This window comes from Scyliorhinus canicula, chromosome 21 (assembly GCF_902713615.1).
Source record: "Scyliorhinus canicula chromosome 21, sScyCan1.1, whole genome shotgun sequence".
Taxonomy (NCBI): Eukaryota; Metazoa; Chordata; class Chondrichthyes; order Carcharhiniformes; family Scyliorhinidae; genus Scyliorhinus; species Scyliorhinus canicula.
This window is the reverse complement of record NC_052166.1, coordinates 15,324,968-15,341,178: the sequence shown is the minus strand read 5'-3', so window position 1 is coordinate 15,341,178 and position 16,211 is coordinate 15,324,968. Positions and strand designations below refer to the sequence as shown.

At 50.2% G+C, this 16,211-nt stretch overlaps 1 protein-coding gene across 2 annotated transcripts in view; it reads right to left on the bottom strand.

Moving 5' to 3' along the window:
- The window catches only part of mamdc4 (MAM domain containing 4), a 119,296-nt gene that overhangs the window by 91,928 nt on the left and 11,157 nt on the right, over nt 1–16,211 (bottom strand). For both annotated transcript variants that reach the window (XR_005458551.1, XM_038782582.1), the window contains exons 4-6: nt 13,127–13,254; nt 8,224–8,443; nt 4,652–4,789 (exon numbers count right to left, since the gene is read on the bottom strand). Coding sequence is in view for 1 of the 2 variants with exons in the window: in XM_038782582.1 (XP_038638510.1) it covers nt 4,652–4,789; nt 8,224–8,443; nt 13,127–13,254 (486 nt within the window). In the remaining variant the exon portion in view is untranslated. The remainder of the gene's footprint in view (nt 1–4,651; nt 4,790–8,223; nt 8,444–13,126; nt 13,255–16,211) is intronic.

Genomic DNA, 16,211 nt, shown 5'->3' with positions numbered 1-16,211 from the left:
GTGAATGCTAACATTGCATTTGCCTCCTTAACTGCCGACTGAACCTACACGTTAACCTTAAGAGAATCGTGAACAAGGACTCCCAACTTCCTTTGTGCTTCTGATTTCCTAAGCATTTTCCCCATTTAGAAAATAATCTCTGCCTAAATTCCTCCTTCCAAAGTGCATAACCTCACACTTTTCCACATTGTATTTTGTTTGCCACTTCATTGCCCACTCTCCTAGCCTGTCCAAATCTTTCTAAAGCCCCCTTGCTTCCTCAATACTACCTGTCCCTCTACAGATCTTTGTATCATCTGCAAACTTAGCAACAGTGCCTTCAGTTCCTTCTTCCAGATCATTAATGTATATTGTTAAAAGTTGGTGTCCCAGCACAGACCTCTGAGGCACACCACTAGTCACCAGCTGCCATCCTGAAAAAGACCCCTTTATCCCCACTCCAATCCTCTATCCATGCCAGGATCTTACTCTTAACACCATGGGGTCTTAACTTATTTAACAGTCTCCTATGCGGCACCTTGTCAAAGGTCTTCTGGAAATCTAAATAAATCACGTTCACTGGTTCTCCTTTGACTAACTTCTTGTTAATTAGGGGCTGGTTTCGCACACTTGGCTAATTCGCTGGCTTGGAATGCAGAACAATGCCAGCAGTGCGGGTTCAATTCCCATACCGGCCTCCCCGAACAGGCGGCGGAATGTGGCGACTAGGGGCTTTTCACAGTCTCCTATGCGGCACCTTGTCAAAGGCCTTCTGGAAATCTAAATAAATCACATCGACTGGTTCTCCTTTGTCTAACTTCCTTGTTACCTCCTCAAAGAATTCTAACAGATTTGTCAGACATTTTTTTTTTTATAAATTTAGATTACCCAATTATTTTTTCCAATTAAGGGGCAATTTAGCGTGGCCAATCCACCTACTCTGCACATTTTTGGGTTGTGGGGGCGAAACCCACGCAGACACGGGGAGAATGTGCAAACTCCACACAGACAGTGACCCAGAGCCGGGATCGAACCTGGGACCTCAGCGCCGTGAGGCGGTTATGCTAACCACTAGGCCACCGTGCTGCCCTGATTTGTCAGACATTACCTCATTTTGACAAAGCCGTGCTGACTCAGTCCTATTTTACCATGCACTTTCAAGTGCATCGCGATCTCATCATTAATAACAGACTCTAAAATCTTACCAATGACCGAAGTCAGGCTAACCGACCTATAAGGGAGAGATCTTCATTGGAGAGAGCACTAGAGTGAGATCTTCATCAGAGGGAGCACAAAAGAGAGGGAGAGAGATCTTCATTAGAGAGAGCACTCGAGAGAGAGAGATTTTCATTAGAGAGAACACTAGAGAGAGATCTTCATTAGAGAGAGCACTAGAGAGGGCTCTTCATCAGAGACAGCACAAGAGAGAGAGAGAGAGAGAGTGATCTTAATTAGAGAGATCACAAGAGAGATCTTCATCAGAGGGAGCACAAGAGAGAGAGAGAGATCTTCATTAGAGAGAGCACTAGAGAGAGATCTTCATCAGAGAGAGCACTGGAGAGAGAGATCTTCATCAGAGGGAGCAGAAGAGAGAGAGAGATCTTCATTAGAGAGAGCACGAGAGAGAGAGATCTTCATTAGAGAGAACACGAGAGAGAGAGATCATCATTAGAGAGAACACTAGAGAGAGATCTTCATTAAACAGAGCTCTAGAGAGAGATCTTCATCAGAGGGAGCAGGAGAGAGAGAGAGATCGTCATCAAAGAGAGCACGAGAGAGAGATCTTCATTAGAGAGTAGTAGAGTAAGAAGTCTTACAACACCAGGTTAAAGTCCAACAGGTTTGTTTCAAATACTAGCTTTTGGAGCACTGATCCTTCATCAAAGGGAGCAAGAGAGAGAGAGAGAGAGAGATCTTCATCTGAGAGAGCACGAGAGAGAGAAATTTTCATTAGAGAGAGCACTAGAGAGAGATCTTCATCAGAGAGAGCAGAGGAGATCTTCATCAGAGGGAGCAGGAGAGAGAGAGAGAGTGATCTTCATCAGAGAGAGCACGAGAGAGAGAGAGAGAGAGATCTTCATTAGAGAGAACACTAGAGAGAGATCTTCATCAGAGAGAGCAGAGGAGATCTTCATCAGAGGGAGCAGGAGAGAGAGAGCGATCTTCATCAGAGAGAGCACGAGAGAGAGATCTTCATTAGAGAGAACACTAGAGAGCACAAGAGAGAGAGATCTTTATTAGAGGGAGCACTAGAGAGAGATCTTCATCAGAGGGAGCACATGGAGAGAGAGAGAGAGATCTTTATTAGAGAGAGCACTAGAGAGAGATCTTCGTTAGCCAGAGCATTGGAGACAGATCTTCATCAGAGGGAGCACGAGAGAGAGATCTTCATTAGAGAGTAGTAGAGTAAGAAGTCTTACAACACCAGGTTGAAGTCCAACAGGTTTGTTTCAAACACTAGCCTTCGGAGCACTGCTCCTTCATCAGAGGGAGCAGGAGAGAGAGAGAGAGAGAGAGAGCGAGAGAGAGATCTTCATCAAAGAGAGCACGAGAGAGAGATCTTCATTAGAGAGTAGTAGAGTAAGAAGTCTTACAACACCAGGTTGAAGTCCAACAGGTTTGTTTCAAACACTAGCCTTCGGAGCACTGCTCCTTCATCAGAGGGAGCAGGAGAGAGAGAGAGAGAGAGAGAGAGAGAGAGATCTTCATCTTAGAGAGCACAAGAGAGAGAAATCTTCATTAGAGAGAACACTAGAGAGAGATCTTCATCAGAGAGAGCAGAGGAGATCTTCATCAGAGGGAGAAGGAGAGAGAGAGAGAGATCTTCATCAGAGAGAGCACGAGGGAGAGATCTTCATTAGAGAGAACACTAGAGAGAGATCTTGATCAGAGAGAGCACAAAGGAGATCTTCATCAGAGGGAGCAGGAGTGAGAGAGAGAGAGAGAGAGAGAGAGAGAGATCTTCATCTGAGAGAGCATGAGAGAGATCTTCATCAGAGAGAGCACAGAGATCTTCATCAGAGGGAGCAGGAGAGAGAGAGATCTTCATCAAAGAGAGCACGAGAGAGAGATCTTCATTAGAGAGTAGTAGAGTAAGAAGTCTTACAACACTAGGTTAAAGTCCAACAGGTTTGTTTCAAACACTAGCTTTCGGAGCACTGCTCCTTCCTCAGGTGAATGAAGATGTATGTTCCAGAAACATATATATATATATATATATATATATAGACAAAGTCAAAGATGCCAGACAATGCTTAGAATGCAAGCATTAGCAGGCAATCATGTCTTCACAGATCCCGAGATAGGGGTAACCCCAGATTAAAGAGGTGTGAATTGTCTCAATCCAGGACAGTTGGTAGGATTTTGCAAGCCCAGGCCAGATGGTGGGGGATGAATGTAATGCAACATGAATCCCAGGTCCCGGTTGAGGCCGCACTCATGTGTGCGGAACTTGGCTATAAGTTTTTGCTCGGCAATTCTGCGTTGTCGCGTGTCCTGAAGACGGCCTTGGAGAACGCTTACCCGGAGATCAGAGGCTGAATGCCCTTGACTGCTGAAGTGTTCCCCGACTGGAAGGGAACATTCCTGCCTGGCGATTGTCGCGCGATGTCCGTTCAACCTACTCTGATTGGATGGTATCCTGGAAGTTCCATCACATGATCACCTGTCACTCCCACCTCTTTATAAAATTCTCCCATCCCACCCACCTCACTCCCACCCTCCAGCACTCCACTCCTTTGCCTCACCTCCTTCAGCCCCACTCCCAGCCTCACGCTCCTGCACCCACCAGAGGGATGGAGTTGTAGGTGGGTTACAGAGCAGACTATGTGGCTCTCTGCTGAGTGAGGCTAATGACAATCTGAATGTCGTCCAGCTGTCCAAACCAGGCAACAGTAGGAGTGGGCAAGAGTGCATGAGTGCGATTCTGGGTGGCAGGAAGGTCAGGAACCCTAATGTCCAACCTCCGTCCGGGGGCTCAGCTACTCTCTTGGGCTGGATGCAGAGCTGGGAGGGGGGTCAAGGTAGGAATCTGAGTCATGGTATGGACAGTCAGAGTCAGAAAAGGCCTCCTGGTGGAGTGGCACTGACCACTGCCACAAAATAAATTAGAATTACATAACTGACCTAATCTGGGGCTCCCTGGTCCCGCTACCTCTCCCCACTCGATGGTTACAGAGGGACAATGGCTTCCCACATGGGCCAGGGGTTAACGTTACTGCGGGGGCATGATGATAACTGAACAGTATGTTTTGAGAAGGGCCCTGCCAGCATGGTGTGTCCGAATAACGCGTCTGCTCAGCTGACCTGATTATCCCATGGGACCAGTTGGATAAGATGCTGCAGCCATTGTAACTGCCCTCTTACCCACTTCCTTTGTGTGGGGGTGGTTTAAAATTGGACCTTCTGTGATTACCATCATTGCTACACACGGTCAGCAGAACTTAACAGGAGCATGCAGTTTGGTCAATAGCTGATCCAGGATCAGAACGCTCTCTGATCCAATTGGAACCCCAAGGAAGGACCTTGATGATAACTCTGGAATGATCCAGGGTCCAGAGCACTGGGCGCTGCCCAGTAGAGAACAGCCCAAGCTGAAACACGAAGCAGTGATTGGCTATGTTTGCATTTGGAGAGGTCACAGTGCAGGTCAGGGCTCAGTCGGAGCGGTTACCTGGAATCTCGCCATTCATCTGGAACCAGAATTGCAGACAAACTCCAGTATCACTTAAATCCTGGACCGGAGAAAACATTATCAGTGCCTGGTTTATTGGAAGAACCCCAAGACTGGTATCAGCAACCATGAAGTGTCCTGGAAACAGGAGATAAAAACACCATGAGCCAAAGACCTGAACCTGCGTGATGTCTTATTTATCAAAAACTGTATCAAAGGACACTGTGTGACCCACTGTCCCAGAGTGTGAAAGGACACTGTGTGACCCACTGTCCCAGAGTGTGAAAGGGCAGTGTGTGACCCACTGTCCCAGAGTGTGAAAGGACAGTGTGTGACCCACTGTCCCAGAGTGTGAAAGGGCAGTGTGTGACCCACTGTCCCAGAGTGTGAAAGGACACTGTGTGACCCACTGTCCCAGAGTGTGAAAGGACAGTGTGTGACCCACTGTCCCAGAGTGTGAAAGGACAGTGTGTGACCCACTGTCCCAGAGTGTGAAAGGACACTGTGTGACCCACTGTCCCAGAGTGTGAAAGGACAGTGTGAGAGCCACTGTCCCAGAGTGTGAAAGGGCACTGTGTGACCCACTGTCCCAGAGTGTGAAAGGACAGTGTAGAACATAGAACAGTACAGCGCACTTTCGGCCCTCGATGTTGTACCGAGCATTGTCCGAAACCAAGATCAAGCTATCCCACTCCCTGTCATTCTGGTGTGCTCCATGTGCCTATCCAATAACCGCTTGAAAGTTCCTAAAGTGTCCGACTCCACTATCACAGCAGGCAGTCCATTCCACACCCTAACCACTCTCTGAGTAAAGAACCTACTTCGGACATCCCTCCTATATCTCCCACCCTGAATCTTATAGTTATGCCCCCTTGTAACAGCTACATCCACCCGAGGAAATAGTCTCTGAACGTCAACTTTATCTATCCCCTTCATCATCTTATAAACCTCTATTAAGCCGCCTCTCATCCTCCTCCACTGCAAAGAGAAAAGCCCTAGCTCCCTCAATCTTTCCTCATAAGACCTATCCTGCAAACCAGGCAGCATCCTGGTAAATCTCCTTTGCACCCTTTCCAATGCTTCCACATCCTTCCTATAATGAGGTGACCAGAACTGCACACAATACTCCAAATGTGGTCTCACCAGGGTCATGTACAGTTGCAGCATAACCCCGCGGCTCTTAAACTCAAGCCCCCTGTTAATAAACGCTAGCATACTATAGGCCTTCTCCACGGCTCTATCCACTTGAGTGGCAACCTTCAGAGATCTGTGAACATGAACCCCAAGATCTCTCTGTTCCTCCACATTCCTCAGAACCCTGCTGTTGACCCTGTAATCCGCATTCAAATTTTTTCCACCAAAATGAATCGTCTCACACTTATCAGGGTTAAACTCCATCTGCCACTTTTCAGCCCAGCTCTGCATCCTATCAATGTCTCTTTTCAGCCTACAACAGCCCTCCACCTCATCCACTACTCCACCAACTTGGTGTCATCAGCAAATTTACTGACCCACCTTTCAGCCCCCTCCTCCAAGTCATTGATAAAAATCACAAATAGCAGAGGACCCAGCACTGATCCCTGTGGTACACCGCTGGTAACTGGTCTCCAGTCTGAAAATTTTCCATCCACCACCACCCTCTGTCTTCTATGTGATAGCCAGTTACTTATCCAATTGGCCAAATTTCCCTCTATCCCACACCTCCTTACGTTCTTCATAAGCCGACCATGGGGAACTTTATCAAACGCCTTACTAAAATCCATGTATACGATATCAACTGCTCTACCTTCATCCACACTTAGTTACCTCCTCAAAGAATTCAATCAAATTTGTGAGGCAAGACTTACCCTTCACAAATCCGTGTTGACTATCCCGGATTAAGCTGCATCTTTCCAAATGGTCATAAATCCTATCCTTCAGGACCTTTTCTATTAACTTCCCGACCATCGAAGTAAGACTAACAGGCCTATAATTACCAGGGTCATTCCTATTCCCTTTCTTGAACAGAGGAACAACATTCACCACTCTCCAGTCCTCTGGCATTCTTCCCCGTGGACAGTGAGGACCCAAAGATCAAAGCCAAAGGCTCTGCAATCTCGTCCCTTGCCTCCCAAAGAATCCTTGGATATATCCCATCTGGCCCAGGGGACTTGTCAACTCTAAGGTTTTTCAAAATTGCTAATACATCCTTCCTCAGAACATCTACCTCCTCAAGCCTACCTGCCTGTATCACACTCTCATCCTCAAAAACATGGCCCCTCTCCTTGTCAGGAAACCCTCCTGCACAAACTGTACAAAAACTGCCCCATCCGAACTGTTCGACCAACAGAGGTTCCAATCAATATTTGGAAAGTTGAAGTCACCCATGACAACTACCCTGTGACCTCCACACCTATCCATAATCTGTTTTGCAATTTCTTCCTCCACATCTCTATTCTGGGGGCCTACAGAAAACTCCTAACAACGTGACCGCTCCTTTCCTATTTCTAACTTCAACCCATATTACCACAGTAGGCAGATCCCCTTCGAACTGCCTTTCTGCAGCCGTTAAACTATCCTTGATTAACAATACTACTCCTCCACCTCTTTTACCACCTTCCCTAATCTGACTGAAACATCTATACCCCGGCACGTCCAACAACCATTCCTATCCCTGTTCTAACCACGTCTCCGTAATGGCCATAACATCGTAGTCCCAAGTACTAATCCACGCTCCAAGTTCACCTACCTTATTTCGGATGTTCGTTGCACTGAAGTAGACACACTTCAACCCACCTTTCTGTCTACTGGTACACTCCTGCGACCTTGATACCCTCCTCACTACCTCACTACTCTCAACACTGGTTTCTGGACTAAAGCTCGTTTTCCCATCTCCCCCTGACAAATTAGTTTAAACCCCCCCGAAGTCAGACTCACTGTGCCAGAGTGTGAAAGGACAGTGTGTGACCCACTGTCCCAGAGTGTGAAAGGACAGTGTGTGACCCACTGACCCAGAGTGTGAAAGGACAGTGTGAGACCCACTGACCCATAGTGTGAAAGGACAGTGTGAGACCCACTGACCCATAGTGTGAAAGGACAGTGTGAGACCCACTGTCCCAGAGTGTGAAAGGACAGTGTGAGACCCACTGACCCATAGTGTGAAAGGACAGTGTGTGACCCACTGTCCCAGAGTGTGAAAGGACAGTGTGAGACCCACTGACCCATAGTGTGAAAGGACAGTGTGTGACCCACTGACCCACAGTGTGAAAGGACAGTGTGAGACCCACTGACCCATAGTGTGAAAGGACAGTGTGTGACCCACTGACCCAGAGTGTGAAAGGACAGTGTGAGACCCACTGACCCATAGTGTGAAAGGACAGTGTGTGACCCACTGACCCACAGTGTGAAAGGACAGTGTGAGACCCATTGTCCCATAGTGTGAAAGGACAGTGTGTGACCCACTGTCCCAGCGTGTGAAAGGACAGTGTGTGAGCCTCTGTACCTTTGTTTCTGCTCCAAACTTTGATCAAAATAGCAAATAGAAGCGCTCGAATGGAAGAATGAGGATGTCTCCCAGAGCAGTGTGTCCTCACCGTGAGTGGTCTCTGTCGTATGGTCAGTAATGGGCCGGTTGGAGCTGTTCTTTGGGTCTCCAGGCAGCCGCTCCCACCTCTGCATCCCTGTTGATGTGTACTGACAGCTATTCGCTTCGAAGGAGCACATTCCCTGAGCTTCACATTCACCTCCCACAACATTCACATCATCGATCGAGATATCTCCAGTACTGCTTATCAAAGTGGCTTCAAATATCAGCTGCAACAATTGGGAGATTTAGCTTCAGTTCCAGAGATCATGAGGTACCAAAGATTAATATGAATGATCATGGTCAATGGTGTGTACACTCAGACCCTCATTGAATCAAAGATTATCCCTCAGTACAGACCCTCTGACAGTGCAACACTCCCTCAGTACTGACCCTCTGACAGTGCAGCACTCCCTCAGTACTGACCCTCTGACAGTGCAGCACTCCCTCAGTACTGACCCTCTGACAGTGCGGCACTCCCTCAGTACAGACCCTCTGACAGTGCAACACTCTCTCAGTATCGACCCTCTGACGGTGCAGCACTCCCTCAGTACTGACCCTCTGACAGTGCAGCACTCCCTCAGTACTGACCATCTGACAGTGCAGCACTCCCTCAGTACTGTCCCTCTGACAGTGCAGTGCTCCCTCAGTATCGACCCTCTGACAGTGCAGCACTCCCTCAGTACTGACCCTCTGATGGTGCAGCACTCTCTCAGTACTGACCCTCTGACAGTGCGGCACTCCCTCAGTACTGACCCTCTGACAGTGCAGCACTCTCTCAGTACTGACCCTCTGACAGTGCAGCACTCCCTCAGTACTGACCCTCTGACAGTGCAGCACTCCCTCAGTACTGACCCTCTGACAGTGCAGCTCTCCCTCAGTACTGACCCTCTGACAGTGCAGCATCAATCAGTACTGACCCTCTGACAGTGCGGCATTCCCTCAGTACTGACCCTCTGACATTGCAGTGCTCCCTCATTACTGACCCTCTGACAATGCGGCACTCCCTCAGTACTGACCCTCGGACAGTGCAGCACTCCCTCAGTACTGACCCTCTGACAGTGCCACACAACGTCAGTACTGACCCTCTGACAGTGCAGCACTCCTTCAGCACTGACCCTCTGACAGTGCAGCACTCCCTCAGTACTGTCCCTCTGACAGTGCAGCATTCCCTCAGTACTGACCCTCTGACATTGCAGTGCTCCCTCATTACTGACCCTCTGACAATGCGGCACTCCCTCAGTACTGACCCTCGGACAGTGCAGCACTCCCTCAGTACTGACCCTCTGACAGTGCCACACACCCTCATTACTGACCTTCTGACAGTGCAGCACTCCCTCAGTACTGACCCTCTGACAGTGCAGCACTCCTTCAGCACTGACCCTCTGACAGTGCAGCTCTCCCTCAGTACTGACCCTCTGACAGTGCAGCTCTCCCTCAGTACTGACCCTCTGACAGTGCAGCTCTCCCTCAGTACTGACCCTCTGACAGTGCAGCATTCCCTCAGTACTGACCCTCTGACATTGCAGTGCTCCCTCATTACTGACCCTCTGACAATGCGGCACTGCCTCAGTACTGACCCTCGGACAGTGCAGCACTCCCTCAGTACTGACCCTCTGACAGTGCCACACACCCTCAGTACTGACCCTCTGACAGTGCAGCACTCCTTCAGCACTGACCCTCTGACAGTGCAGCTCTCCCTCAGCACTGACCGTCTGATGGTGCAGCACTCCCTCAGTACTGACCCTCTGACAGTGCAGCACTCCCTCAGTACTGACCCTCTGACAGTGCAGCACTCCCTCAGTACTGACCCTCTGACATGGCAGTGCTCCCTCATTACTGACCCTCTGACAATGCGGCACTCCCTCAGTACTGACCCTCTAACAGTGCAGCACTCCCTCAGTACTGACCCTCTGACAGTGCCACACACCCTCAGTACTGACCCTCTGACAGTGCAGCACCTTCAGCACTGACCCTCTGACAGTGCAGCTCTCCCTCAGCACTGACCGTCTGACAGTGCAGCTCTCCCTCAGTACTGACCGTCTGACGGTGCAGCACTCCCTCATTACTGACCTTCTGACAGTGCAGCACTCCCTCAGTACTGACCCTCTGACAGTGCAGCACTCCTTCAGCACTGACCCTCTGACAGTGCAGCTCTCCCTCAGTACTGACCCTCTGACAGTGCAGCTCTCCCTCAGTACTGACCCTCTGACAGTGCAGCTCTCCCTCAGTACTGTCTCTCTGACAGTGCAGCACTCCCTCATTACTGACCCTCTGACAATGCGGCACTCCCTCAGTACTGACCCTCGGACAGTGCAGCACTCCCTCAGTACTGACCCTCTGACAGTGCCACACAACGTCAGTACTGACCCTCTGACAGTGCAGCACTCCTTCAGCACTGACCCTCTGACAGTGCAGCACTCCCTCAGTACTGTCCCTCTGACAGTGCAGCATTCCCTCAGTACTGACCCTCTGACATTGCAGTGCTCCCTCATTACTGACCCTCTGACAATGCGGCACTCCCTCAGTACTGACCCTCGGACAGTGCAGCACTCCCTCAGTACTGACCCTCTGACAGTGCCACACACCCTCATTACTGACCTTCTGACAGTGCAGCACTCCCTCAGTACTGACCCTCTGACAGTGCAGCACTCCTTCAGCACTGACCCTCTGACAGTGCAGCTCTCCCTCAGTACTGACCCTCTGACAGTGCAGCTCTCCCTCAGTACTGACCCTCTGACAGTGCAGCTCTCCCTCAGTACTGACCCTCTGACAGTGCAGCTCTCCCTCAGTACTGACCCTCTGACATTGCAGTGCTCCCTCATTACTGACCCTCTGACAATGCGGCACTGCCTCAGTACTGACCCTCGGACAGTGCAGCACTCCCTCAGTACTGACCCTCTGACAGTGCCACACACCCTCAGTACTGACCCTCTGACAGTGCAGCACTCCTTCAGCACTGACCCTCTGACAGTGCAGCTCTCCCTCAGCACTGACCGTCTGATGGTGCAGCACTCCCTCAGTACTGACCCTCTGACAGTGCAGCACTCCCTCAGTACTGACCCTCTGACAGTGCAGCACTCCCTCAGTACTGACCCTCTGACATGGCAGTGCTCCCTCATTACTGCCCCTCTGACAATGCGGCACTCCCTCAGTACTGACCCTCTGACAGTGCAGCACTCCTTCAGCACTGACCGTCTGACAGTGCAGCTCTCCCTCAGTACTGACCCTCTGACAGTGCAGCTCTCCCTCAGCACTGACCGTCTGACAGTGCAGCTCTCCCTCAGTACTGACCGTCTGACGGTGCAGCACTCCCTCATTACTGACCTTCTGACAGTGCAGCACTCCCTCAGTACTGACCCTCTGACAGTGCAGCACTCCTTCAGCACTGACCCTCTGACAGTGCAGCTCTCCCTCAGTACTGACCCTCTGACAGTGCAGCTCTCCCTCAGTACTGACCCTCTGACAGTGCAGCTCTCCCTCAGTACTGACCCTCTGACAGTGCAGCATTCCCTCAGTACTGACCCTCTGACATTGCAGTGCTCCCTCATTACTGACCTTCTGACAATGCGGCACTGCCTCAGTACTGACCCTCGGACAGTGCAGCACTCCCTCAGTACTGACCCTCTGACAGTGCCACACACCCTCAGTACTGACCCTCTGACAGTGCAGTACTCCTTCAGCACTGACCCTCTGACAGTGCAGCTCTCCCTCAGCACTGACCGTCTGATGGTGCAGCACTCCCTCAGTACTGACCCTCTGACAGTGCAGCACTCCCTCAGTACTGACCCTCTGACAGTGCAGTGCTCCCTCATTACTGACCCTCTGACAATGCGGCACTCCCTCAGTACTGACCCTCTGACAGTGCAGCACTCCCTCAGTACTGACCCTCTGACAGTGCCACACACCCTCAGTACTGACCCTCTGACATGGCAGTGCTCCCTCAGTACTGACCCTCTGACAGTGCAGCACTCCTTCAGCACTGACCCTCTGACAGTGCAGCTCTCCCTCAGCACTGACCGTCTGATGGTGCAGCACTCCCTCAGTACTGACCCTCTGACAGTGCAGCACTCCCTCAGTACTGACCCTCTGACAGTGCAGCACTCCCTCAGTACTAACCCTCTGACAGTGCAGCACTCTCTCGGTACTGACCCTCTGACAGTGCAGCACTCCCTCAGTACTGACCCTCTGACAGTGCAGCACTCCCTCAGTACTGACCCTCTGACAGTGCAGCACTCCCTCAGTACTGACCCTCTGACATGGCAGTGCTCCCTCATTACTGACCCTCTGACAATGCGGCACTCCCTCAGTACTGACCCTCTGACAGTGCAGCATTCCCTCAGTCCTGACCCTCTGACAGTGCAGCACTCCCTCAGTACTGACCCTCTGACAGTGCAGCACTCCCTCAGTACTGACCCTCTGACAGTGCAGCACTCCCTCAGTACTGACCTTCTGACAGTGCAGCACTCCCTCAGTACTGACCCTCTGACAGTGCAGCACTCCCTCAGTACTGACCCTCCGATAGTACAGCATTCCCTCAGTACTGACCCTCTGACAGTGCGGCACTCCCTCAGTACTGACCCTCTGACAGTGCAGCACTCCCTCAGTACTGACCTTCTGACAGTGCGGCACTCCCTCAGTACTGACCCTCTGACAGTGCAGTGCTCCCTCAGTACAGACCCTCTGACAGTGCAGCGCTCCCTCAGTACTGACCCTCTGACAGTGCGGCACTCCCTCAGTACTGACCCTCTGACAGTGCAGTGCTCCCTCAGTACAGACCCTCTGACAGTGCAGCGCTCCCTCAGTACTGACCCTCTGACAGTGCAGCACTCCCTCAGTACTGACCCTCGTACAGTGTACCTTGTCCTGCATGCTATTCTGTGATTGTTAAGAACTCGAGTTTGATACATTACTTGGAAGTGCTTGTTCTGGGGTGGAATGGTGTGAAATCCACGCCTCCATTCATTTCCATGTGTTCCTGTCCTGGTCCACAGAAGCTCCTCATTCTGGCCTTGCTGTAGCACCTTGAGGCTCAGTGTTCCTGCAAGGAGAGGTCAGCTTTGCCAACATATTCATGGAATCATAGAATCATAAAATGTACAGTGCAGGAGGGTATTCGGCCGATCGAGTCAGCACCGGCCCTTGGACAGAGCACCCCACTTAAGCCCATACCTTCACCCCATCCCTGTAACCCAGTAACCCCAACTAACCTTTTTGAACACTGAGGGCAATTTAGCACGGCCAATCCACCTAACCTGCACGTCTTTGGACTGTGGGAGGAAACTGGAGCACCCGGAGGGAACCCCCGCAGACACGTGGAGAACGTCCAGACTCCGCACAGACAGTGACCCAAGTTGGAAATCGAACCTGGGCACTGGAGCTGTGAAGCAACAGTGCGAACCACTGTGCTACCATGCTGCCCATGTTCTCCTGCCCTGCCTTGGGTTTCACTGCTTAACCAGTTCGACAGGCCCTTTTGAATAGGGACTGATTACAATCCAGGTTCTGGCAACGTTGAAAGAGACTGATTACAATCCAGGTTCTGGCAACGTTGAAAGGGACTGATTACAATCCAGGTTCTGGCAACGTTGAAAGGGACTGATTACAATCCAGGTTCTGGCAACGTTGATGTCTGAGTGCTGGGGGAATGTTTGGCAGAGGGTGTCAGCTTGAGTGATACTCATTAGTCCCAATGGAGGGCACAATAGTATAGAACATAGAACATCGAACATACAGTGCAGAAGGAGGCCATTCAGCCCATCGAGTCTGCACCGACCCACTTAAACCCTCACGTCCATCCTAAACCTGCAACCCCAATAACCCCTCCTAACATTTTGGACACGAAGGGCAATTTATCATGGCCAATCCACCTAACCTGCACATCTTTGGACTGTGGGAGGAAACTGGAGCACCCGGAGGAAACCCACGCAGACACAGGGAGAACGTGCAGACTCCGCACAGACAGTGACCCAGCGGGGAATCGAACTTGGGATCCTGGCATTGTGTAACCACAGTCCTAGCCATCTGTGCTACCGTGCTGCCCAAGAAAACAAGATTATAGAACATAGAACATAGAACGATACAGCGCAGTACAGGCCCTTCGGCCCTCGATGTTGCACCGACATGGGAAGTCCAAAAACTAAAGGCCATCTAACCTACACTATGCCATTATCATCCATATGCTTATCCAATAAACTTTTTAATGCCCTCAATGTTGGCGAGTTCACTACTCTAGCAGGTAGGGCATTCCACAGCCTCACCACTCTTTGCGTAAAAAACCCACCTCTGACCTCTGTCCTATATCTATTACCCCTCAATTTAAGGCTATGTCCCCTCGTGCTAGCCACCTCCATCCGCAGGAGAAGGTTCTCACTGTCCACCCTATCTAACCCTCTGAACATTTTGTATGCCTCTATTAAGTCACCTCTTAACCTTCTTCTATCTAACGAAAACAACCTCAAGTCCATCAGCCTTTCCTCATAGGATTTTCCCTCCATACCAGGCAACATCCTGGTAAATCTCCTCTGCACCCGCTCCAAAGCTTCCACGTCCTTCCTATAATGAGGCGACCAGAACTGTACGCAATACTCCAAATGCGGCCGTACTAGAGTTTTGTACAACTGCAACATGACCTCATGGCTCCGGAACTCAATCCCTCTACCAATAAAGGCCAACACACCATAGGCCTTCTTCACAACCCTATCAACCTGGGTGGCAACTTTCAGGGATCTATGTACATAGACACCGAGATCCCTCTGCTCATCCACACTACCAAGAATTTTACCATTAGCCAAATATTCCGCATTCCTGTTATTCTTTCCAAAGTGAATCACCTCACACTTCTCCACATTAAACTCCATTTGCCACCTCTCAGCCCAGCTCTGCAGCTTATCTATGTCCCTCTGTAACCTGCAACATCCTTCCGCACTGTCTACAACTCCACCGACTTTAGTGGCGTCTGCAAATTTACTCACCCATCCTTCTGCGCTCTCCTCTAGGTCATTTATAAAAATGACAAACAGCAACGGCCCCAGAACAGATCCTTGTGGTACGCCACTCGTAACTGAACTCCATTCTTTTTTTTTTATAAATGTTTTTATTCAGTTTTCGTAAACTGAACTCCATTCTGAACATTTCCCATCAACTACCACTCTCTGTCTTCTTTCAACTAGCCAATTTCTGATCCACATCTCTAAATCACCCTCAATCCCCAGCCTCCGTATTTTCTGCAATAGCCGACCGTGGGGAACCTTATCAAACGCTTTACTGAAATCCATATACACCACATCAACTGCTCTACCCTCATATACCTGTCAGTCACCTTCTCAAAAAACTCGATAAGGTTTGTGAGGCATGACCTACCCTTCTCAAAACCATGCTGACTATCCCTAATCATATTATTCCTATCTAGATGATTATAAATCGTAGATCTTTTATAATCCTCTCCAAGACTTTACCGACAACAGACGTTAGGCTCACTGGCCTATAGTTACCGGGGTTATCTCTACTCCCCTTCTTGAACAAAGGGACCACATTTGCTACCCTCCAGTCCTCTGGCACTATTCCTGTAGCCAATGATGACATAAAAATCAAAGCCAAAGGCTCTGCAATCTCTTCCCTGGCTTCCCAGAGAATCCTAGGATAAATCCCATCAGGCCCCGGGGACTTATCTATTTTCACCTTGTCCAGAATTGCCAACACTTCTTCCCTACGCACCTCAATGCCATCTATTCTAATAGCCTGGGTCTCTCAGTGTGTGTGGAACTGTGTCCCAATGAGAGTCAGTGTGTGTGGAACTGTGTCCCAGTGAGAGTCAGTGTGTGTGGAACTGTACCCCAGTGAGAGTCAGTGTGTGTGGAACTGTGTCCCAGTGAGAGTCAGTGTGTGTGGGACTGTGTCCCAGTGAGAGTCAGTTTGTGTGGGACTGTGTCCCAGTGAGAGTCAGTGTGTGTGGGACTGTGTCCCAGTGAGAGTCAGTGTGTGTGGGACTGTGTCCCA